Source organism: Artemia franciscana, chromosome 2 (assembly GCF_032884065.1).
Source record: "Artemia franciscana chromosome 2, ASM3288406v1, whole genome shotgun sequence".
Classification (NCBI taxonomy): domain Eukaryota; kingdom Metazoa; phylum Arthropoda; class Branchiopoda; order Anostraca; family Artemiidae; genus Artemia; species Artemia franciscana.
Genome location: NC_088864.1, coordinates 821194 through 845899, shown reverse-complemented (window position 1 = coordinate 845899; position 24706 = coordinate 821194). Strand labels below are relative to the sequence as shown.

The window sequence follows — 24706 nt, the reverse complement described above, 5'->3', positions numbered from 1 at the left end:
TAACGACAGGACGACATGATGACATGGCGTCACTCGACAGACCGACAGACAAATTATATATATATATATATATATATATATATATATATATATATATATATATATATATATATATATATATATATATATATATATATATAGATACTAGCTGTTGGGGTGGCGCTTCGCGCCACCCCAAGCCCCCCCGCGCGCGTAAGTCGTTACGCGCCATTGTAGTTGTGTCCCTGTGTCCCACCTGTGAATTTAGATAGATATATATATATGTTTTTAACAACGCAAAACTTGCGAATATACAACATTCTTCGCTGTCCCATTGTCTGTGCATAAAAATAGATTGTTAGGTTTACCGACTCTTGAACATGCAACATATAATTTTCCATGTGAAAAACAATCCGTATTCAGATCTATACCTCATTATTCTAATGATTGCCCTTGAGCTTTGTTGATGGTGATTGCTAATCGAACATTCCCTGTGTCCCCGTCGTCATTTATATATCCCCCTGTGCCCCCGGCGTCCCCGTTGTAGCGGTGTCCGTGTGTCCTGGTCGTCATTTGTATTCCCTGTGTCCCGGTGTCCCAGTCTGTAATTTCTCTTTGAGTGTCCCGGTCGTCATTTATATTCCATGTGTCTTAGTCGTCATTTGTGTCCCGGTGTCCCGGTCTGTAATTTCTCTTCGAACATTCCCTGTGTCCCGGTCGTCATTTATATATCCCCCTGTGCCCCCAGCGTCCCCGTTGTAGTTGTGTCCCTGTGTCCCGGTCGTAATTTATCCCGGTCGTTATTTGTGTCCCGGTGTCCCAGTCTGTAATTTCTCTTTGAGTGCCCCGGTCGTCATTTATATTCCCTGTGGCCCAGTGTCCCGTTCGTCATTTGTGTCCCGGTCTGTAATTTCATCAGTTGACAAACATGACGTCAGTCAACAAACAACTTCATGACAACATACTGCTCAATCCTTATAATGACGTCAGTCGACAAACATGACGTCAGTACACAGACAAACAACTTAGTTTTACATAGATATATATATATATATATATATATATATATATATATATATATATATATATATATATATATATATATATATATACTATATATATATAGTGGTGGTATATGTTATACTAGCTGTTGGTGCTATATATAAATACTAGCTGTTGGGGTGCCGCTTCGCGCCCCCCCGCGCACGTAAGTCGTTACGCGCCATATTAGTTACGCGCCATTGTAGTTGTGTCCCTGTGTCCCACCTGTGAATATATATATATATATATATATATATATATATATATATATATATATATATATATATATATATATATATATATATATACATATATATATATGTTTTTAACTACGTAAAACTTGCGAATATACAACATTCTTCGCTGTCCCATTGTCTGTACATATAAATAGATTGTCAGGTTTACCGACTCTTGAACATGCAACATATAATTGTCCATGGGAAAAATAATCCGTATTCAGATCTATACCTCATTATTCTAATGATTGCCGTTGAGCTTTGTTGATGGTGATTGCTAATCAAACATTCCCTGTGTCCCTATCGTCATTTATATATCCCACCTGTGCCCCCGGGCGTCCCCGTTGTAGTTGTGACCCTGTGTCCCAGTCGTCATTTATAGTCGACAAACATGACGTTAGTCGACACACAAACATGACGTCAGTCAACACACACGTCCCAGTCGTCATTTGTGTCCCGGTGTCCCAGTCTGTAATTTCTCTTTGAGTGTCCCGGTCGTAATTTATATTCCCTTTTTTTATTTTAATTTTTTTTTAGTTTTCTTTTTCTCCTTTATTTTTCAGTTTTTTACCTTTTTTTAGTTTTTTTTCTTTTTCAGTTTTTAGTTTTTTTATTAGTTTTTAGTTTTTTTCTTTTTAGTTTTTTTGCTGTTTTTACCCTTTTTTAGTTTTTTTAGTTTTTTTCTTCTTTAGTTTTTAGTTTTTTACATTTTTTTAGTTTTTTTTTCTAGTTTTTCTGCTTTTTTAGTTTTTTTTAGTAGTTTTTACCTGTTTTTTAGTTTTTTTTAGAACCTGGAACCTCTCGGACCTGGAACATAACGCTTTACCAACTCAGCTACTTCGGCTTGAATACATTTACCTTTTTTAGTTTTTTTTTTATTTTTTTTCGTTTTCTTTTTCTCCTTTATTTGTCATTTTTTTCCTTTTTTTAGTTTTTTTTTTCTTTTTCAGTTTTTAGTTTTTTTAGGTTTTTATTCTTTTTAGTTTTTTTTTCTTTTTAGTTTTTTTGTAGTTTTTACCGTTTTTAGTTTTTTTTACTTTTTTAGTTTTTTACCCTTTTTTAGCTTTTTTTAGTTTGAATTCATTTTGTGTTGCTTGAAATATCTTCCGATTATCCATCTTATTCTGATTGATAGTCCTACGAAAAATAACATGGCGAAGAGGAGAAAAGCTAAAACTATTAAGAAGAAACTATACATTTATTATAAGATAGCATTAACTGTAACCCTTGTCAAAAAAATTAAATTCGAAAGTTACGTTGAAATTTTTTTCAATGAATTCATTACTTCGATAAAACAGGAAAAATTTAAAATTATAATACTGTAAGTTTCACTTTATACTCTTAGCATTGCCGTTGGCAGTAATTCTATCGGCTGGTCTTTGGTAGGGTTTTCCACCAAACTTGTCCCATTCACGTTGGAATTCTATTTCCAAAATCTCTGCTCCTCGTTTCCGAGTAAGTCCAGTCTCATCTAAGCTTAGTTCGCACATTTGCATGTCATCCTGACCTAGAAGAAGAAGAAGGTTATGATTAAATTCGGCTTTGAATGCTAGGCGTATTTCTGCAAACCTCATTTATGCTGAAAAGCTTTTGAAGACGAGGAGGGAGGATAAATATTGCCTTATGTGTTGATAGACAGCCACAAAAGCACCTGAAAATCCACCAGCACCTGAAAACTACAAAAATAAATGTCAACATAGATTGCTACCAAAAGATACTTGGTAAAATAAAAATGCATTAATGAACGAGAATCTGAGTTACATCCTGGGAACCACTTTTTTTTTGCCCTAGGCAGTTGGCCGGCAAGGACAAACTTTGGTAATCTGTCATCCTTCATCCACAAAACGTGCTCTAGCCATCTCGTCCTTTCTCTTAATTTAGCTCTAGTAGGTGGAATTCAACCATATTTTTCGTACAGCTTGACATACAATCAGTCAGTCTGGTACCAAAAACGATCTGGTGACAAACAAGGTTTGGGCCATGGCTATTCTGCTTTTAATATTTTCACTGCATCCGCCATCTTTACTAATAATACTACCTAGGTAAGTGATGCTGTCCACTTGATCGATCCTTTCATTATCCAACATCACCTTTTTACCTTCAATTGTTACTATTAGTTTATTTACTAACCTTAAGAGACAAATAATATTTATTTGTACCATTTGAATACAAGTCAATTAGAATACTATTCGAACGCTTTTGTTGTGCTATTATATAAAAAAATGATTATTTTCAATAAATTGCTCTACTACTACTATTGCTACTAATACTGCTGCAACTGATAGGGTTCGTTTAGAGTTTTAATGTCGCTCCGTACTTTCAGTTAAATAAACTTGTTTTTTTTTTTATTTAATCTCAGTTTAAATCACCTATAAAGAGCCATTTGTAGCCACGATTTTCTACTTCTATGATATGGAGGGTACTGCAGTTGGCGCATTTCGGATTCGCTGCTTAACATGGGGATGAGCTGGAGGTTTTGTGCTACCCAGCACAACGAGAGCAACGCACATACCTGTCACAGTTGGATATTGTGTGTTTAGGAAACCGATATTTGTGGCACCAACGTGATGGGCCCACAAAGATATGAGCTAGGAATACTTCATATCCCACTGCTATGCCGAGCAGCGTGATTCCATCTTTAAAAGTCACTTTTATTGCCATTGATTTTCCTATGCGTTTCACATCAATCATATTGTCATAGCCCTTAAACATATCAATATCAAAGTTCTCCTGGTATACTGTTCAGTATTCTGTGGTTATTTTCTTCATTTACCTTGACGTGTGAATTCTACAGTACGCCAGGGCTTGCACCACAAAAATTTTTCGGAGCAATTTTGTCAATACGAACTAACAGCTTAGCGCCAGAGGGCTTGATACTCTGCACAGCTTTGTGCCCACAAACTTGATCAGTTGCTTGCTTAGCAGAATCATTCAAACCAGACGGAAAATTCGAAATCGCAACTGTCAGAGGATTTTGTGAACGATATGGGCAAAGGTTGGGTGGAGATGGAACGTTCATATCATAGGATGTCACCTTATCACATATAGTCTTCAGCGTAGTTTCCATTAAAGTTAGTTTAGAGGCAAGTTTCGAATAATATGCTGCGGAAATTACTGGTACTTCCATTGAAGAGATGATAACAAAACTGGGCAGGTCAATGGTTGTATAATATTGGGGGAGGGCTAATTCAAACAGAAATTGTAAGTTCTAGTACCCCTTTTAAGTGACAAAAAACATTGAAGGGCAGCTAGTCTCCTCCCAAGCCCACTTCTCCCCAAAGGTGTCCAACCAAAATTGGGGGATAGCCATTTGTTCATCATAGTTCAAAGATCCAATAACCATGCATTTGGGGAGAGCAGGACCCCCCAAAACCCTAAGGAAAGGCCTGTATGTTATAAAATGCGCCCATTGTCTATGTATAGTATCATTCGGGTTAGTATCATTGTTTACGTATCATTGGGGTTAATTAAAAAAAGAGCAGTAGAGATGATTCTTAGAAAAGTAATAGTACCTCTTGTGTTTTCCATGTGCTTTCCATTGAGTGGTATACATCATTTCGAAATAAACGTACCTAATGTGCTTTCCATTGCACATTAAAATAGTAGTACATAATATGCTTTCCATGGAGTGATATGTCATTCTTCTAAAAGTAACAGTACCTAATGTACTTTCCGTTGAGCGATATGTATCATTTTCCAAAAAATAGCAGTACCTAATGTACTTCCCATACTGAAGTTTTGTCCCATGAAGCGTAAAAGCTAGAATCTGCCTGTCTGGTACATTGCATTAGGCTAAACCCTTAAAAAAAAAGAGTTTGGGCCTTCAAATAGAAAGTCTTATCAATATTTGTCCAGTTTAGGTAATCGTGCCTGTTATTTAGAAATCAATATAGGTTTTTAAACAGAAAAATCCAGGCTATCAAATAAAAAAAAAATCCTTGAAAGCAGTTACTTTAACCAGGACGAAATCCAGGATTTTTTCGGGGGAGGGGGTTAAAACAGTTTTTTTTGGGGGGGAGTACAAAAAAATTACAAGATACATCAAGAATTTGTTAATATTCATTTTTCTAAAGTTATTACAAGTCAGAAAAGCAATTCGGGGAGGGTTCAAACCCCCTAATCTACCCCTCCTGTATATGGCCTTGAATTTAACCTTGCCAAACAGAAAGCAGGGTAAAACAACAGCCTCATTTCCTCTTACAGAATAAATGCTACCCACATTAATATGAAACAAGCAACGTCAAAAGAAACGTTCACACAAAGCCCTATTCAAAACATATTAGCCTAGGTTGTTTTAATAAAAACATAAGTACAGTGATATGAAACTACCTTTAATCAGCAACACTGGAGTCTTATCTGGATAGATCTCCATTTGCCTAGCAATCCAAGGCCCGTCAAAGTGAGCATACCACCATCCTTTGGACTGACTGCTTAGATCCTCGAAGGGAATTCGAAAGTAACGCTGTTCATCTTGTTTAGATGGGGATGGGCCTTTCGGCGGTACAACAGACATGGAGGCTGGAAGAAAAACGCATTTATTCACAGTCCATTTTGAGATGGGACACTCATATTTGAATTGCACTGCCTTTCAAATATTTATCCTAGTTCAACCTTGTGTAATTTTTAGAAGTGTAGTCATACCTCGGTTTCACTGGCGATTCACATCATTTGCAAGGGGCAGAGGGGTAAATTGCATGACCAAAACTTACGTGCTCAAATGAATAGATGAATAAACAATCAGCTTTATCAGATGAATTTACAAGGGGGAGATGGCGCCTAAAATCGCCAAAAAGTTAATTTCAATCTCACACATTTTTCTGGCAGAGGATCCTTCAGCATGATGTGTGGCAATGGAAAAAATTGCCCTTTATTCAATTTAATCATGGTTTCATCCCTTGGTAAAACTCATAATGCTGGTCCACCAAGAAAGGAAACTTCTAATTCATGCTTTTCTTCTTAACTGTAAAAATTTTAAAACAATTTTTTAACTTTTAAAACCAATTCTTAGGCGTGAAATACCTTCCATTGGAAAATATTTGCTCGGTGCTTTTTTATTATTTTTAAAAATATACTGACTAATAGAAATAGCTTTTATGGAGCTGAAATGGAAAAATAAATTCGCAAAAATATATTTCGTCTAATTTCAGAATTTTTCGTAAATCAGGGAAATTCAGGTTACACTTTATTTTCCTTTTTTCTACCTTTGGGCTTCCGTCAGCTTTAGTGTCAAGGTTTAGTGTAAGGAGCGAGGTATTGACGAGGGGGCGAACCCCCTCATATACGTAACATAATATACAAAAATATAGAAGTTCGTTACGTTAGTTAGTTCGTAAGTTACGCATATTTATTACAAATAGAAAACGCTCTTTAAAAAAATTAAAAGTTCTAGTTATATTTTTAAGTAACCAAAATCGGAGGGTAACTAGGCCTCCTCCCCCACCCCTTTTTTTCAAAATCGTCCGATCAAAACTATGAGAAAGCCATTTAGCCAAAAAAATATTAATATGCAAATTTCGTTTTAAATATTCATGTGCTGTGAGCCAAAATCAAAACGTGTATTAATTCAAAAACGTTCAGAAATTAAATAAAAAAAAACAAGGTTTCTTAACTGCAAGTAAGGAGCGACATTAAAACTAAAAAGAACAGAAATCATTCCGTATATGAAAGGGGTTGTCCCCTACTCAACACCTCACTCTTTACGCTAAAGTTTTTTTTATTGTTTTTTAAAAAGTGGAGTTGTTAGAAAGAGTCAAACTTTAGCGTAAAGAGCGAGGTGCTGAGGAGGGGAAAGCCCCTTATACGGAATAATTTCTGTTCATTTTAAGTTTTAATGTCACTCCTTACTTGCAGTTAAAAAAACCGCTTTTTTTTATTTAATAACATATAGGTCTAGAGCAGGGCTTCTTAAACTTTTTTATTTCCAGACCCAATTTATGATTGCGAGTTTCTTAGCGACCTCAACAAATATAAAAGAAAAATAAATTAATATTTTTTGATGATATATTTACTAGGCAACAATATAGGCTACATATGCATATGAAAATATGTAATTTAGAATTCTTTTTTAAACATATAAAATCTAAAATTGAAATTTGCACAAAATGTTATAGAAATGTTTTTATTATAGTTTCAAAAACAAAAGTGGATTCTGATCGTCTTAATCAAACAGTTCGTGGTAACGAACTGTAGTAAGGAGCGACCAGGCTCAATAGTAACCGAAACTCTAGAAAACGGAATTTTGATACCAATAGCTATATCAAAAGAATGACATTTTAATGCTGATTTTAAATATATAAGTTTCATCAAGATTAGTCTTACCCATCAAAAGTTACAAGCCTGAGAAAATTTGCCTCATTTTAGAAAATAGGGGGAAACACCCCCTAAAAATCATACGATCTTAACGAAAATCACACCATCTGATTAATCGTATCAGAGAACATCATTATAGAATTTTCAAGCCCCTGTCTACAAAAATGTGGAATTTCGCATTTTTTGCCAAAAGACAAATCACGGATGCGTGTTTATTTGTTTTGTTTTTGTTTTTGTTTTTTTTTCCCAGGGGTGATCGGATCGACTCAGTGGTCCTACAATGCCGCGAAAGGGCTCATTCTAACGAAAATTAAAAGTTCTGGTGGCCTTTTTAAGTGACCAAAAAATTGGAGGGCACCTAGGCCCCCTCCCACGGTCATTTTTCCCCAAAGTCACCGGATCAAAATTCTGAGAAAGCCATTTTGTTCGCCATAGTCGAAAACCCCAATAACTATGTCTTTGGGGACGACTTACTCCTCGCAGTCCCCGTTGGAGGGGCTGCAAGTTACGAACTTTGACCTGTGTTTACATATTGGCTAGTAATGGTTACTGAGAAGTGTACAGACGTTTTCAGGGGGAATTTTTTGGTTTGGGGGGGATATTTGAGGGGGGAGGGTTACCGGGGAGGATCTTTCCATAAAGGAACTTCTCATGGGGGAAGAGACTTTCAATGGAGTCTCTTCCCCCATTATTAAAAAATGGGATTATTTAAAGCATTATTTAAAAAAACAATGAAAAAATAAATATGAAAAGTTTTTTCCACTGAAAGTGAGAAGCAGCATTAAAACTTAAAAAGAACAGAAATTATTACGCATATCAGGGGTTTACCTCCACGTAATACCTCGCTCTTTACGCTAAAGTATTTTTAGTAATTTCAACTATTTATTCTACGGCCTTTGTGATTCAGGGGTCATTCTTAAGGAATTAGGACAAAATTAAGCTTTCATGTAAAGAGTGAGGTATTGACGAGGGGTGAGCCCCCTCACATACGCAATAAAAACTTACGAATATAGAAGTTCGCTACTTAATTTAATTCGTAAGTTACGTATATTTTTTACTTATGAAAACGTTCGTAAAAAAAGTTCTAGTTGCACTTTTAAGCAACCAAAAATTGGTTACTGTGACCCCTGTGATTCAGGGGTCATTCTTAAGGAATTGGGACAAAATTTAAGCTCGCTACGTAATTTAACTCGTAAGTTACGTATATTTTTTACTTATGAAAACGTTTGTTAAAAATTATAAGTTATAGTTGCCTTTTTAAGTAATCAAAAAATTGGAGGGCAACTAGGCCTCCTCCCTCACTCCTTTTTTCTCAAAATCTTCTGATTGAAACTATGAAAAAGCCGTTTAGCGCCAAAAAATTAATAAGCAAATTTCGTTTTAATTATTTATGTGCGGAGAGCCAAGATCAAACCATGCATTAATTCAAAAACGTCCAGAAATTAAACAAAAAAAAACAAGTTTTTTTAAATGAAAGTAAGGAGCGACATTAAATTTAAAACGAACAGAAATTACTCCGTATTTGAAAGGGGCTTTTCCTCCTCAACGCCCCGCTCTTTACGCTAAAGTTTTTTACTGTTTTAAAATGTAGAATTAAGAAAAAGAGTCAAACTTTAGCGTAAAGAGCGGGGCGTTGAGGAGGAAAAGCCCCTTTCAAATACGGAGTAATTTCTGTTCGTTTTATGTTTTAATATTGCTCCTTACTTTCATTTTTTAAAAACTTGTTTTTCTTGTTTAATTCTCTCGAATATATCCAAGTAGTTGCGTGGTAGATATTAAATTAAAGTTTACGTTAAAAATTTAATGAGATGGATGTGCCTATTTTTTATTGGATAAGAAATCAAATCTTGGTGTAATGTTTGAAACTGCTGGACGTAAGACCCCTTCAACATTTTTTATCGCTGAACGATATTGGGATTTAATGTATGTTAAAGCTGAGAAAGTAACTTCACATTAATATGTGGTGTTGAATGGCAGAATTACATTTAACGCCATATCAGCGGTTGTGGGAAATTCAGTTCTAGTTCAGATCCAGAATTCAGTCAAAAGCTTTTTTTTGGAATTTTAGTTTTAAGTTTGAGTCACACGAAAGCTCAGCAAATTCCTCTTGAGTTTTAAGTGGCAGATGATCAATCTCACTTAAGCCAATCAAAAACGACTTTTGAATCCAAACTATTTTTGTAAATCAATATTTAATATAAAATATGTCCGGAACTGTATTTCTAGCACTTTTAAGTGACCTGCAATAGTTTTTACAATAAAAGTTTTACGATGAATTTTCTCAATTACAAAATTGTCGACACCGGAAAACATTTCGAACGAAGGTCCCGCCGGTTGCGAAAGGATTGAACTGACTATTTCGAAATAACATGCACTTCGTTCACAATCATACAATGGCTAAAAGAAAATAACACTAAATGTTTATATAGTTTTTTTCGAAATAACACATTAGAAATTTTGTTGATAATATTTATCAGGATTTTTTCGGCTTTAAGAGATTGACAAAAATAAATCGACATATTTTATAAATTTCTATAACATCTTCTGATTCATAGTAAATTTATACAAGATGTTATAATGACTGGAATAGAAATGCTGGTATAAACAGTCTTTCCGAACCAGAAGATTTTATGATACATTTATCTACGATGATTGTTATTTTTCTTTATAACAATAATTTTACAAGTTAAAAAATATTTTTTGTTAAATTGTATTTTTATCACTCGCGACCCCATAATTTTTCTATGCGACCCCAAATGGGGTCGCATATGCGACCATTTGGGGTCGCACCCCATAGTTTAAGAAGCCCTGGTCTAGAGGGTTGAACACTATCTTCCGACATGAGTCTTTAACAAAACGATATGATCTTTTTATTTGAAACAGAAGAGTAGAGTAAATTGTCAATTAAAATACGAAACATTGCAAAAAATAAGTGTAAGATCTGATTTTTGGTTATCCTCTACATACAAGTGGAGGCGGGGGAAAATGTAGTCTAAGCAACATAAAAAAGAATTGCAGTATTTTACATCCTCTATGTCTTTTGAACAATCCAATATTCACGCTAAACCCGAAACTTCTTGAAAACTATTTTTATGTTAAATGTTACCCTTTCAGAATCAGATTACTTTTACATACATTTCTGTAACCAAGCACATGTATAACTTTATTTTTTTTTTTTTTTTACAGATAGTCAGATATTTCAATGTCTTAGGTTTTAGTTTAACTCTGTTTGTGATATTTTGAGTCAACATAAAAATGCGTATGATAGCTATGGCCCTGTTTTTATATGTATAGTGCCTTATCTTTTATTATGACAAGAACTGCCACTGACTGGCATGGCTGTGTAAGGCGTTTGTAATAAAATCATTTGTGTATAAGGTATTCATATCACAGGACCAGAAAGGAGTGATATAAAAGAGTTATCTTATGAAAATCTACATTAAGTCCTATGGATAAATCGAGAAAAAATATAAGTATTTTTTTGAGGAGTGGGGACATGGGTTAAAACTCCCTTCCTTGACAGAGACACAAAGCCTCTTACATACGTGCATGATGTAAAAGTGAAGACCTTTTTTTGGGATGCAACCTACTTACAAGTCATCTGAGGTGGTAACACTGGTTGGAACTAACAATCCTCCAATCCTTTTCTGGGATTATTTTTTCAGTTACATATCAAAGTGTAGGGTATTTCAAAACAGTTTCCTCCCTATCTGATTCTCAACTTATCTTGTAGGCCAACAGTTATTAAAAACAAAAGAATAGAATAATTTAAGCTAGTTGTAAATTTGAGCCACATCATGGTGCTCGCAGATTTTATTATCTGGATATATCAATTCTTATTTTGTTTGATCTTCGTTGTGACACCAAAAAAGCTAGATGTGGCTACAAAACGATTACTGAAAACAATGGAAAAAGCAATAAATACCAATAACCGAAAAATCAATAATCTGGTTGGAAAAAAGTCCATGTTCAATGAAAAAGCTTAAACCCCTTCCCCTTCCTTACTGGGCTTGCTTAAGTTACTGATAACAGTCTCATAACAGCCACAATGTGTCCTTGATTACATAAAATCTATGTTTAGAATCCCCAAGTATTTTTTCAACTAAAAAAAAAAAAAAAAAAAAAAAATCGGATAATGGTAGAATATTTACCTAGTATTTTATTTGTTATAATTTTAGGAAAAAATCAGTAAATTTTTATCTCAAGAGCCCTAAATTAATAAGCTTCACTTTAATACTGTAACTGAGGCATAATATGGACTTACCCGCCTTATCAGCAGCCTCTAGAATTGATTTCGGTGCCCTTTGCTTTTCCTCTTTTACATCTTTCTTTGAATTTTTTCCTTTCCAAGCATGATACACCTTGAGCCGACGATGAAACTCTTCTTTACAGGCCTGTAACGGATTTTACTGATCCTTACAGAATTTCTAATTGGATATGGTTAAAAATAGAGAAACACTGGGGATTTCATGAATCTTCACATTTTCACTACAGAGGATGGCTGGGAAATTTTCCTGCCAAGCTTGGAAGGTCATTTGTTCAAACCTTGTCTTTACAGTGAGGTACACGTAAATAGGGAAAGTCTTTCATACCAAATGGGGAAAGTTTTTCGCACCAAACTACCCCCTCATCCTTTCTTGCCCTGGAATTTCAAGGTTAGTAATATAGAATAAAATTTTATTTAAAAAACATACGTATCATCGAAAGAACTTGACGTTCACGTCAAAAATAATTCATTGTACAAAATACATAAAAAAAGAGTCAACACTAAGTTAAAAAGCCAAAAATAAAAATAAATAGATAACAATAAAATTAATGAAAATGTATAAAAAATATTGATAAGTCAAAACTTAGTTAAAAAGTAAAAAATAAAAAATAAATATATAACAATAAAATTATGGACTAATTCTCCTGGCTATTTTATAACTCAGCAATACTCGGAACAAAACACTTCCGACATATTTAATGTTTAGCGGAGATGAGAGTCAGTTTGGGGACTTTTTGAGATTTTATACGGACAGTCTGTTGCGGGCGGAACGGTAGATTTCGGGGATGATGGAACATAAACGAGGAGCAGACAGGGTCTTGGTACCGCAACGAAGGCATAGGAGGTTCTTTCTCTCGGTCAACGTAGTGAGCTTGAACTTACCTAGTAAATATGGCTGAATAACTTTCAAATACAATTATTATTATTTTATATCTTTTTGAGACTTTAACAAACTGGTTCCCTCTTCCCAAGTAAGTTCATCTAAATGTGCGATTCTACCGCCAGTTATAAGCCTAATATCGATGCATCTTCTATCCTCTTTTCTCTTAATATAATAAACAATAGCCAATGAGACAAAATTACCATTTCTAGCTGATTCCAGAGTGGTTACTATTATCTCAATTAGCCTTCATAGTAAAATATTATTTTAAAAATAAATTTATGGGAATTTTGAAAAATGGCCTGAAACCCCCCAAAATTGACATTGGATCGAAAGAAAAGCACACGATTAGAATCAACTTAGCTGAAATTGCTGTACAGACCCCCCTTAGAACCCCCTTATCTTGAACATACTTAGAACCCTTACCTTTACTTAGAACCCCCTGCCTTGAACATAAAGGAAAATCCCTTTTTGAATAGGTAGCTTTACTAAAAAAATGAAGAAAACAACAAATGACCTTGGATTTTCTGTTTAATTGACATATACTGATATTTCTTCCTTAAGGTTTTGACATTTTTTTTTTTTATTTAGGAAAGTAAGAAAGGGGAAAAAATTTCAAATGTATTTTTTTTTCAGTAAAGTGCAAATTGTGTTCTGGCCTTCAAAAGGTAAGGGGGGGGGGCTATCAGCCCTACCCATGTTACTTTTTGCTGATTTTGATTTTGACTCGGCTATTTATTGTAATTTCTGTTCGTTTTGAGTTTCAATTATTCACTGATAGTGATTTGTGGTAGTTTTACGCTTGGAAGATTATTTGACTTTATTTTTGCCCATTCTTGGCTTAATAGAGCTCTTCACTTTTCTTTAAAAAACTTGTTTTGTGGAAAAGTTTTTGAAATCAATTATTATAAAGACTATTTTAGATAATAGTTACCATTCCCGAATCAGCTACGAATGGCAATTTTTCTCCCTTTTAAGTTGTTTTTTTTAACGTGTTATTAAATATTTGGTTACTATGGGCAGGATGTTCGTCTTTTACTAAACAGCAGCTACCGCTAAGACCATCACAGATTTCCAAAATTCCACTGCAAATTACAGTGAGAAAACCTAACAGACATTCTCTTTAAATATCAAGTTAACTAAAGAATTGGATTCTAAAAATGAATATATTGCTACTTTCTAATACTGAAAATTCATTTTTCGAAAAAAATGTCTACGATTCCTTTTACCGACGGGATTAAACATTGGAGGAGGCGTCCCCCTCCCCCCATACATAACACCTTTGATTAGAGGTAAAAATATGCAGTTATATTACCTCAAGGAGAGCAATGTCACAGGAATTATTGATAGTATCTCTTAATTCTGAGTACTTCCAAGAAGAGAGATCATGTTTCTTGTTAGCTGCCTGCATTCGTTGGGTCATTATCATCTCCGATCTGGAAAATAAGGATGTATTTAATAAAATCTTAATAATAATATTTATTGCTCACAAACATACAAAAGCATAAACAGTAGAGTACAGAGAAACAATTCATAAACAAAGCAAAACAAAAGTACACATAACTCAACAGTAGCAAGCACAGCAAAGCTAATATAACAAAGAAAAACAGTATAATAAAATAAACTAACAGATCAGTAGAAAAGACGAATTAAAGCTGTATTGATAACTAAAAATATGCAGAAACACAGTATAGACCGCCGCTCATGTTTCGCACTTCATATTCATCATTTATTTTTAACCCAAAGAGATAACACTATTGAGAAAAGAAAAAGCAAACGAAATTAACAAAACGACCAACAAACTAAACACTTATCCTACATAATACATAAATAAAATTAAAACAATGGATTTTTTATTTTTTGCTGCCTTTTTTGCTTTACAAAAATACATCTTGATGGGTGAAAATGGGTAAGAATGTCATTGGCCCATAAATTGTTTTGTCTTGCCTAATTGAGTGTTATGTTTTCGAAGGATCATTATTTTTCCTATTTTTGGGGTTTTGCATATATTCATGTTTGTTCGTTCTTGTTTGCTATTTCTTGTATACCTTTTATATCGTTCAATTTTTAAAAATAATGAAGACGAAAATCCACCCTTAGGTTTTGAAATGTACCTTCTTTTGTTATTTCTTAACAGAACCTAAAAAATCCACCCCTTCTAAATTTTCGCGAGTTTCCACAACTAATGTGTTAGGCATTTGGTACTAATACGAAAAAAAAAACCTACTTCAGAATGCCAAGCTAAAGCATTTGAAATAGTAATAAAGTGTATATCGGGCTATATTTTGCGAACGAATCATATTTTTTAAATTACAATCTGAATAGGGCTTAAATCATATTTCTTGTTAGCTGCCTGCATACGGTAAGTCATTATTATCTCGGACCTGGAAAATGAGGATGTATTTGTTTAATTCTTAGCGGTATTTCAGATAGATTGGCGTGGCAACTATGTCCCAAATTCTTACAAAATTTCTAACTTTTTGCTTTATAATTGTATTTATTTTTTGAGTTAAGTACTCTTTTTTTTAATAAATCCCATCTTGAACTAGCTAAACAAAGAGGAACGGTAAATCGAAAGTACTATTCCTTCATAAAAAGGGATAAGATCAATTTTTACATTGTTCACGTGTTCATGATTGAGTGTCAAAATATTTAATTTTTTACTGTTTCAAATGGACTATTAAAAAAAAAAAATATCGAAACGCCCAAAAATTACGCATAATATGGAAAATACGGGAAACATAAGAAACAATAAACGAGATTACGTTGGGAATTTATCATAAAATAAATTACTTTATCCCAAGCTTATATAATTGCATCCCAAACTTACGCAATTTATCTCATACCAAAACTCCTAACGATATGACCTAATTCAAGAGATCAAAGCCATATGAGCGATGATTTATAAAAGAGACAACAAAAAGTAACATTAAAAAGAAACAACTTACAAAAATGATATTATACATTCCCACTAAACATATACTTATCTTTCGAAATTCTTCTTCCACCATCCTACAATTCTCCACTCTTCAAAAACCCTGTGCTGCATTGCCACGCAAAAAGTACAGCGTTGCCACACTGATGTACTTCTTCATATCTAATTGACAATTATTCGTCAAAATTCCAACTATCCACTCTTTTCCTCTTAAAAGAACATACAAAATTTAATTCCGCAAATCCTTGAAATTGCACATTGAATACTCTCAGATATTACTCCTCGTTACACTCACGTTAGATAGAACTTTGGACCACAAGTAAATTTAAACCTTCCTGAATATTTCCTTCATTCTCCAAGTGTTCTATAATTAACTCTTATTGAGGTAATCCGCATCTTTTCCTCCCCAATGGCTCTACTTTAAGAATATATTCCTCCACCCATAAGTGCTTAATGTCAACTCAGAAGCGGAGAAACCACCACCGCCAGACTCTCTACGATAATGTGGACGTTCTCATGAGTTTCTGGTATCAGAAATTCACGACCAAGCGTATCAACGACCAAGCGATCACCCTGCATTTATTTAGATTAAAATCAGGGAGTGGTGGTCAGCTTTTCTTCAACTATACAGAAGAAAATTCAACGAAATTGTCCTACCTTTTTAGTGGCTGGAACTCTTCAATTGTGCTACCATTTTCTTGGGCTAGTCTTTGAGCAAGCTCATGGTCACGCCTCTCTTGTTCAATGATTTCTTCATCCTTCTGCCTTTGTTCCGCCAATTCTTTCTGAAAGTCATTTTTTTTGTTTCAAATTAGAATACATTTTATTCAGCAAGATTCATGTGTTCAACTGAAAATCTCAGCTTGAGCCAAAGTAAAAAAAAATACCGTAAAATCCTCACAGTCACGAACAAAAAAGGTAATAAAAAATAAAATAAAAGGGTGCAGTTAAAAGATGAAAAAAATATCAGAAATTGTTTGCTAACTGTTTTGGGAAATGCATTTAAATTTAGAATTAGTTACACTGAATTTGAGTTTCACAGCGCAGCATACATAGAGTGCGCATTTTATGCATTTAAATTATTTATAATTGAATAGTATAATCATACCTTAGATATTGTTCCATTATTTACCTAAATTAATTCCTAGTTCATTTTTATTTTTTATAAATCTAATGCTGTGTAAAACGAATTAAAAATCAAAAATATCAACTTTATTTAATGCCTTAATATATAAAGCTTAAGCTCGCTCAAAAGCTTGCACTTATTACTTCAACATCATGATATTCAGTTTGTAGCCAATAGCTATTATGACTCATTTAGTCTTGCTTTTATTGCCCCTCTCGCTTGTAGCCATTCTAATATCATAATCAATATCATAATTATCATAATCTTATAGCTCCTCTCGTTCACTTGCATTTAGATACCCGTCAATTCGGGGATGACTCTTTGTTAGTTGAGTGTACTTAATTTTGTTTATTCTTCGTAATATATTGAATGTTAACTATCTTTTTGTTTTTGTATTATAAATCTAATGCCGAGTCTCGATACAACAACAAACCGTGCTTTTCTTCCTTTACAAGAAGGGAGCGTATTATATGTCAAAGTGTTGCATGGAAAGATGTAAGGTCCAGAAATCCTCACTTTATGAATATTTAGTACATTCAATGGATCCGATTCTCATCTGGGAATTCAATAAAGGTAACATACACTCTCCCCTTTTGGAAAAAGAGAAAAACCTTTAAAAGTAAATATTGCAGAAAAAGATAATTGTGGTTATAGGGCTTACGAAGTTTTGTCTTTAAAAAAATCAAACGCTTAAACAATTAAAACTCAAAATAATTTTAAATTAAAAGCAACAAACACTTCTAGTTAGTTCAAGACAAATTTAAGTTAAAAATTAAACAAGGGTTTTCTGTACAAGTACATACATATGTGTATATGTACATACATATACACATTCTTGCTATTCGTACAGCCAGAAAAAAAAAGACCAAATAAAATATCAAATAAAAATTTGTAATTCTTACCACCATTCTTCAACGTTTGACAGCCTCAGAAGGCTGTCAAACCCTTGACAGCCTTCCTTGATAAATAAATTTAATAATTCAATATTCTTTGATAAATAACTTTAATAATGCATTGTTCTCACAATGGAATTTTTAATAAGTTACAATACTTTGTTCTGCAAATTTCTTAAGAGATATAATTTGATATTTTAGGCTTTTTTGCAACCGGCAAATGAAAAAAACTACTGGGTGATGAAACCGTAGAACGAGACAGACCGACCAATCATACAACCAGAAACGTACTTAAAAAAAAAAATTCAAATGACGACCAATGGTCTGCGTTACGCTGATATCGATCTCCTCGATACCTTTGGCAAGGAGTTCAATCCGTGGTTGGGGGCGAATTTCCCAAACGAAATAACCGGCGACACCATGACTAAAGCTCCCTGAACTCAGGTTTCCATGTCTGGAGCACTAGCCACTGGAGTGCTAACAAAATGTACGAACCAGAAAAACAAACCAAATAAAATACACAATAATTTTTTTTTTCATTAGACTTAAATATGTAATACCATCAGAAGACTATAGCTTGATAAAAATTTAATAGTGCTTTGTTCTCACAAAGAGTCTGGCTATCAGAATACAATTTTGAACTGAAGTCTAGCAAACGCTTTGACACTGAAAAATATAAACAAAACATCTTTAGTCTGTAAAATTTGCAAGCGTTTAAAATTCGTGTAAGAGTTGATAGTTCATAAAATACAAACAAATGAATATAAGGATGAATGATTGCATGATATAACAGGAGCAGAAATGGGTTTGCCCAACACCATTTGAGCCTGTGTAAAATGCCAAAACTCAACTTTTCAAGCAACCATGTCACTATGGTGTCACCGGCACGAATTTTAATCAAGGTTAAACCCTGAATATCTTAAAACATGAATGTGTAGCACTGACATACCAAATAATAAAAGTCAAGTTGTTTTCTTGTCCTACTAAGAACCAATACTAAATTCAGATTAACAATCAGATTAATCAGACATGTGAATGACAAGACATTCATACAATTAACTACGAACACGATTATTGGCAGAATTGAGAAAAAAGATTACTTTACCATCCGTGAGCTATATTAGACACGTGTCAGGGAGATAATACCTCAGCGCATTCACGTAAATCAAAAATTGAAATTGGACTAAAACCAAACCCTGAGGAACACCACACTTAATCAACCAAGGACTAGAAACAACATTATTAAGAATGAATAGAAATCGATCTTCCGTTTAAAACGACCCAAACCAAATCTGCATTTAAGTTCCTAAAAAACTTCAATACTTGCAGCTGAATGTTAAGACCAACGATTCCAAACTGCCATCTTAAAATTCACAGAAATTATTAAAGGGGTATTTCGCTAACATATATTTACGAAATCGTAAAGTTGTTGAAATGCATCTTCATCAAACGATTACTGAGAAAAACCAACTGAAATATTATTTAACAATCCCAGTCTCGTTAGAAGCTTGAACAGACGACGACAAATCATTTATTTCGAGTATCCCAGAGCACAACAGAGAAATTGAAACAGGTTTTCAGGTCATTCCTGAAACCCTATCATTCCTGGAATGAGACATTCCAGAGTAGCTCCTTAGTCATTCTTGTCTGAAATTGTTTTTGTGGATAGGAATGACTATCCCTCCGTGAAGATTTTTAAATTTTAGTTTTAATAATCACACATTTTATTGCAAGTTTTATTTGTTTTATATAGACTAAGCTGAGGCGGGTTCTGGATATGGACCCGAAATATTCATTTAGAGATAAAAAGTTTCACTGGTTTTCGGTTAATTCCTCATTTTCTTACTTGTTGTCCTTTGTAACTCTTTTTAAACAATAAGTTAATTAATGTCTTTCCAAATTTCTTTCATGTCACCTTTTGTTTAATTGAATTTTAGCTAAAATTTACCGTTTTGTCACTTTTCTTTAACTTTGCTTCATTCATTCTTGAATTACAATTTAATATTCGTACAACAAACTCATGTTCGCTGTTTGCTTCTAAGTGTCAGTAGTCGTCCATGATTTTCATGAAACTTTATTTCTATCCTTGTTCTGTCATATGTTAATATGCATCTGACGCATTTTTCTAATTGTGAAGAATGGAATCCCACGAAATCTATCTCAAATCCTTAGGATATTCGTCCAGCCTTTCCTTTTTAGCTGTCAATTTGTTTTGTACCTCTCGTGGTGCATGTCATTCACGCCACAACGGGTAACAGACCAAAACGGGTAATGGGTATCAGATAACATATCCAGGATATACAGTAAGTCAGTAATACGGGCAACGAAGAAGTGACAGATATATTTTCATTTACAGTTGTTAGAAATCCTTATCAGTCCACAAGCTTATGGGTAAAGATCATTAGACAACGTAAATTTCAAAAAATTTGAACTAAAATTTTGATCATTGTGAGTCACCCTACTTATAGAAATGCTATTAAATTCATTGAAATTGTTAACAGTCCACCGCTAGTTCCCAACTATCCTTGAAAATATTTAAATTAATACACACACACACACACATATATATATATATATATATATATATATATATATATATTGCGCTTCCCTTTAAAAAAAAAAGGTGATACATCTTATAAATAGCAGCTAAGACTGGGCTTTACGATATTGTAAGATTAAAAAGGGAAAACTAAATGATAAGAGGAAAAATCAATTTAATATCCTTCTAAATTACGCAGTTTAAAGAAACACGGGGAGATCTTTTCTTGTAGTTGATGGTTCCTGAAACGTTTTGGAGGCATTGAACTTTACTACTTTGAGTTTAAAAGCGGAAAGAAAGTCCATTGTTCTTGAACAGTAGAAAAAAGGAAAGTAATACAATTAAAGAAACAAAGAAAATTCGACCCAAAAAACCGCAAAAACAGATAAAACGAAATGACGGAGAAATATACAAAAGCAACAAAACGATACAATTATAATCCAATGAAGCAAAGTAACACTGACTCTTTTGAGGGGTTGCACAGACAAAGGAGTTTTTCTTAACCATGAAATTAGTATGCTTAAATTATTATTATTTACATGAGATTATAATTATTTATGTTTTCACAAATAATAAGATTGTTTACGCAATCGCACATTCTTTAGCATTTATTATTAATGAATATACATTTAAAAAGCTATTAAAATACTTCATGATGTGTAGTTTAAATTAAAAGCAGGGATATATTTAGAACATGCTTGTATAGTGGGTGTGAAGATACATTTTAACACAGTTGGTGCATGGAAGTGTTACCATAGATCTGGTTTAAAGTTACTCCCCCACAAAAGGGAAAATGCACCGAAAGTTCCATCTATTTTTGGAAAATACGCCGAATGAACAATTTTCCATAAAAAGAAAACTGCGTAATGCGCCGATTTGAAAAAGTCAATACGTAACCACCTAAATAAAACACACAAATCAGCGTTATCTGGTATCTCTGGTGCCTACCTGAAGCTTTTCAGCAACTTTTTTATCTTCTTCTTCCTGTTTTCTTCTTTGTTCTTCTTCAATCTTTCGACGTGCTTCCATTTCTATTTTCCTAGATTGAGATGATTTTTAATTAGAACAGGGAACAATTAGAAAGGGAAAACAATCACAATAACTTATTTTCTCCTTCTTTAGTTTTTCTATAGATAATCGAAAAGTAATTTCCATTCGATTTTTAACGATATTTTCTTTGTTAATGATTTTGTATCTGTTTGTGTTTTGACTTGCGATGTTCAACAAGAGGTACCATATCTTTAATAAGGTATTCGCGTATTTCAACGTTAGTACCAGAATACTTTATTTGTAAATAGATGAGAAAAAGCTAAGCAGAGAATTGTAAATAATTCTAAATGATGGTTCGTAGCAATAAATTAACACATGTAAATTAATTGATAAATATTTCAATCGGAGCTTAAAAATGCTGTGAGAACTTTAAAAAAAAGTTATTTTTATGTAAGAGTGTTCAGATGTCGCCTATACAGCACCAATAGCACGAATAGCCTTAAGATGACATTTTTTTTTAGGTTGCTCAATAATTGATTGGAACAAGTAATTTATTTTAAAACAACAAAGTCTTTGTTATGTAAGTAAAAAGTAAAATTGAAACTCAAAACTAACAAAAATTATTGCCTCGCAGATTGTGCAACAAACATATGCAAAAAAATCTCAAACAAACTGATACGTGACACATATTTTCCACCAATGGTAGAGTTGTCACTTTTCCAAAAACCCAAAAGTGGCACAAATTAACAGGATGTTCTCATAAATATAGAAAAGTTTATAAATAGGGTACAACAACTAAAAGACTAATGTATAAGCCTCTTAATTATCTCTGGCAATTGAGTATAGTGTTAGTATTTAGTAAAGTGTTAGTTTTTAGAATTCCACAGATACAGGGAAGTCACGTGTCAATTTATTTGAAATAGTTTTGCAGATATTTCTTGCATAATCTGCAAGACGTATATAATTCATTACAAATAATTGTTTGAGATAATTATTAGAATTAATTTTTGAAATAAGTTTCAAGTGTGGTCTTTATTAATAAATAATAATTAATAAAAAAATTAATAATTGTTTTTTTTTTTAGCATACACAATAAACCTTACGGAAAGATTTTTGTCAAACTCAGGTGATGAAATTGAAGAAGACAACATGAGTTTTTGTTAAATAAGGCACTGAATATAGTTTTTGTTTCCGACCTCCCTTAAACTTTCCCAAAAGATGTTCAACATGGGTTTTCAACGAAGGAGATTTTACTAATACCCTTTCATGATTTCCAGCCTTTCCAATCCAGAAATGGCAATCAATCTATGGAACTTTTGGTTTCATATAATTTACGATGACTTGACATCGCATTCGAACACGGTTCAAAAGTTGTATAAATACGATGAATTTCTATAAAACACGTAGATATAAGTATTAGCTTTTAAATGAGCCATTGAACGCCATCTCTATGATCTTGCAGCAGCCAGCTGGTCGTGGCAAAAAAAAGAAAAGAAAAAAGGAGATAAATCACCGCTCCCCATGCAAAAAATCTGGATCACTATATGGAGCTAAAAATATTTTGTTTAGAGTTTTAGACAATAGAAAATCTGTCTTAGAATTTACATTTCGAGGGCATTTCGAGGGCATTACATTTCGAGGGCATTACATTTACAGGGCATTTGACCCTGTCTGAGGGGCAAAAATTATGTTTCGTGGCACATAATGGCAGAAAATCGCATTTTGCAGCGGCAGGATCTCTTTTGCTGCTTAAAATGTGCCCTAAATATTATGGTTTTTGTTTAAATGTTACTCCTCTCAACATTCCATGAATAGCAGTTCGATACAAACACTCCTGGAAAAAAAAAAGAAAAAAAAATATCAGTGCCATCCGCGTTAAAAAGAGGTATTTTCCGTTTTGTTCGAGGGTGGGTGGGCTGTAAGTCACCACTGCAGAATTTTTGAAAATGTTAGTTCCGACTTTGCACTTTTCATTTCGGTCCACCTCCATTTCTGGGGAGTTTCGACCTCTTTTTCAAAATCCCCGAAAAATCGTTTTCGCCATAAATTTTCACTATTATGCCAAGCCTATATAACACACTGGTTATATTCCTGAATCAAATTGAAATAAAAATTTTCTCACTGAAGAGTTTTGTTTTTTAAAAACATAGTTAAACTTTTGGTTACCATGGGATGTAGCTTGCTCTTTGCTAGGTTGTAGCTATCTTTCAACTATGATTCAAGCCATCACTGAGATCCTGTATAAAAGAAAAATTATTTATACCCCCCATACAAGAATGGGGGCATCCACCCTACGCCCCTTATTTTATGTTGATTTTGAGTTTGACTTGGTTACTTATTGTAATTTATGTTTGTTTTGGGTTTCATTTATTTATTGATAGCGATTTATGGTAGTTCTATAACTGAGAAATTATTTGACTTTATTTCTGCTCAGATTTGGTTTAATGTGGGATTTATTTATCTTTAAAAAACTTGTTTAGGGCCATAAGTTATTTTTTAGAATTAATCTATTACACAGGTTGATTTTCTCCGTGAACTTTTCCCTGTCTAATTTTTCCGGCAATTCAAAAAAACAGCTGTGAAATAGTTGAAATGTGTATTGAAAAAGAGCTTACTTGAGATTCTTAGAGAATTTATATTATGCGCTAAAAGTTTTAGATTTTCTCCGGCCTGTGGGAGACTATTGAGAGCCTTAAAACCTAATCTTTTATTTTCTGTAGGCTGTTTAATGATTTTCGAGTCTCGAGATAACTTCTTGTATTCTTTTAGTTGTTTTTTCATCGTCGGTTGTGTGTTAGCGGTAGTTTTTCAGAATTTTACAAATATATGAATGTATCGCAAATGGGTTTATTGAAGTAATTTTCCTAAAGTGTCTGTGTTAAATACCAAAATTAAAGTATATGTTGCACAAACTGCGAAGCAATTTTGTTTTAAATTTAGGCTCAATTTTGCTCTTTACTTCTATCACAAAATCTTTCCTTAAGAAATTAGGTTGTCGAAAGTAGCAGTTGAAAATTTTGAAAGTGGCTGCACGTATCCGTAAGATAATCCGTAAGATATCCGTAATCCGTAAGATAATTTAAGGCCCTGGCTAAAGTAAAATCTTTTGATGTATAGATTGCTATTAAAACACCGTTTCTTAAAGAGCGTTGGTTACTATTAGCACGAGTAGCTCTTTACTTACCGGCACAAACTGTTTGATAGGTTAGATATGACTAAAATAATTTAGCGGCACATTAAGTGACACACTATGCAACTAAAAAGTGGCACTGGTCTGGCTTACACTCCTCAAGAGACAATCAATAATATTTCTTTATCTTTTTTAATGATCCCCTGTCTGGCAATAAATCAATTTAAAATACATATTATTCCCCAAATTTAAATTCTGGCTTTGTTTTTAAAAGCAATAAAAAAAAAATTACAATTTACGGACTTCTTCCTCTTCTTTCTTTTTCCTCTCTTCTTCAGCTTTTCGTATCCTTTCTTTCTCTATCGCTTCTTGCATTTTCTT

At 33.5% G+C, this 24706-nt stretch overlaps 1 protein-coding gene across 1 annotated transcript in view; it reads right to left on the bottom strand.

The window, feature by feature from the left end:
* Positions 1–2435: 2435 nt before the first annotated feature.
* The window catches only part of LOC136035612 (myosin heavy chain 95F-like), a gene marked incomplete in the record, with an annotated part of 147072 nt that continues 124801 nt past the window's right edge, over positions 2436–24706 (bottom strand). The window contains 7 exon segments of the mRNA XM_065717501.1: positions 2436–2763; positions 5586–5774; positions 11830–11959; positions 14028–14148; positions 16305–16432; positions 21154–21244; positions 24618–24706. Of these exon segments, the coding sequence (XP_065573573.1) occupies positions 2585–2763; positions 5586–5774; positions 11830–11959; positions 14028–14148; positions 16305–16432; positions 21154–21244; positions 24618–24706 (927 nt within the window).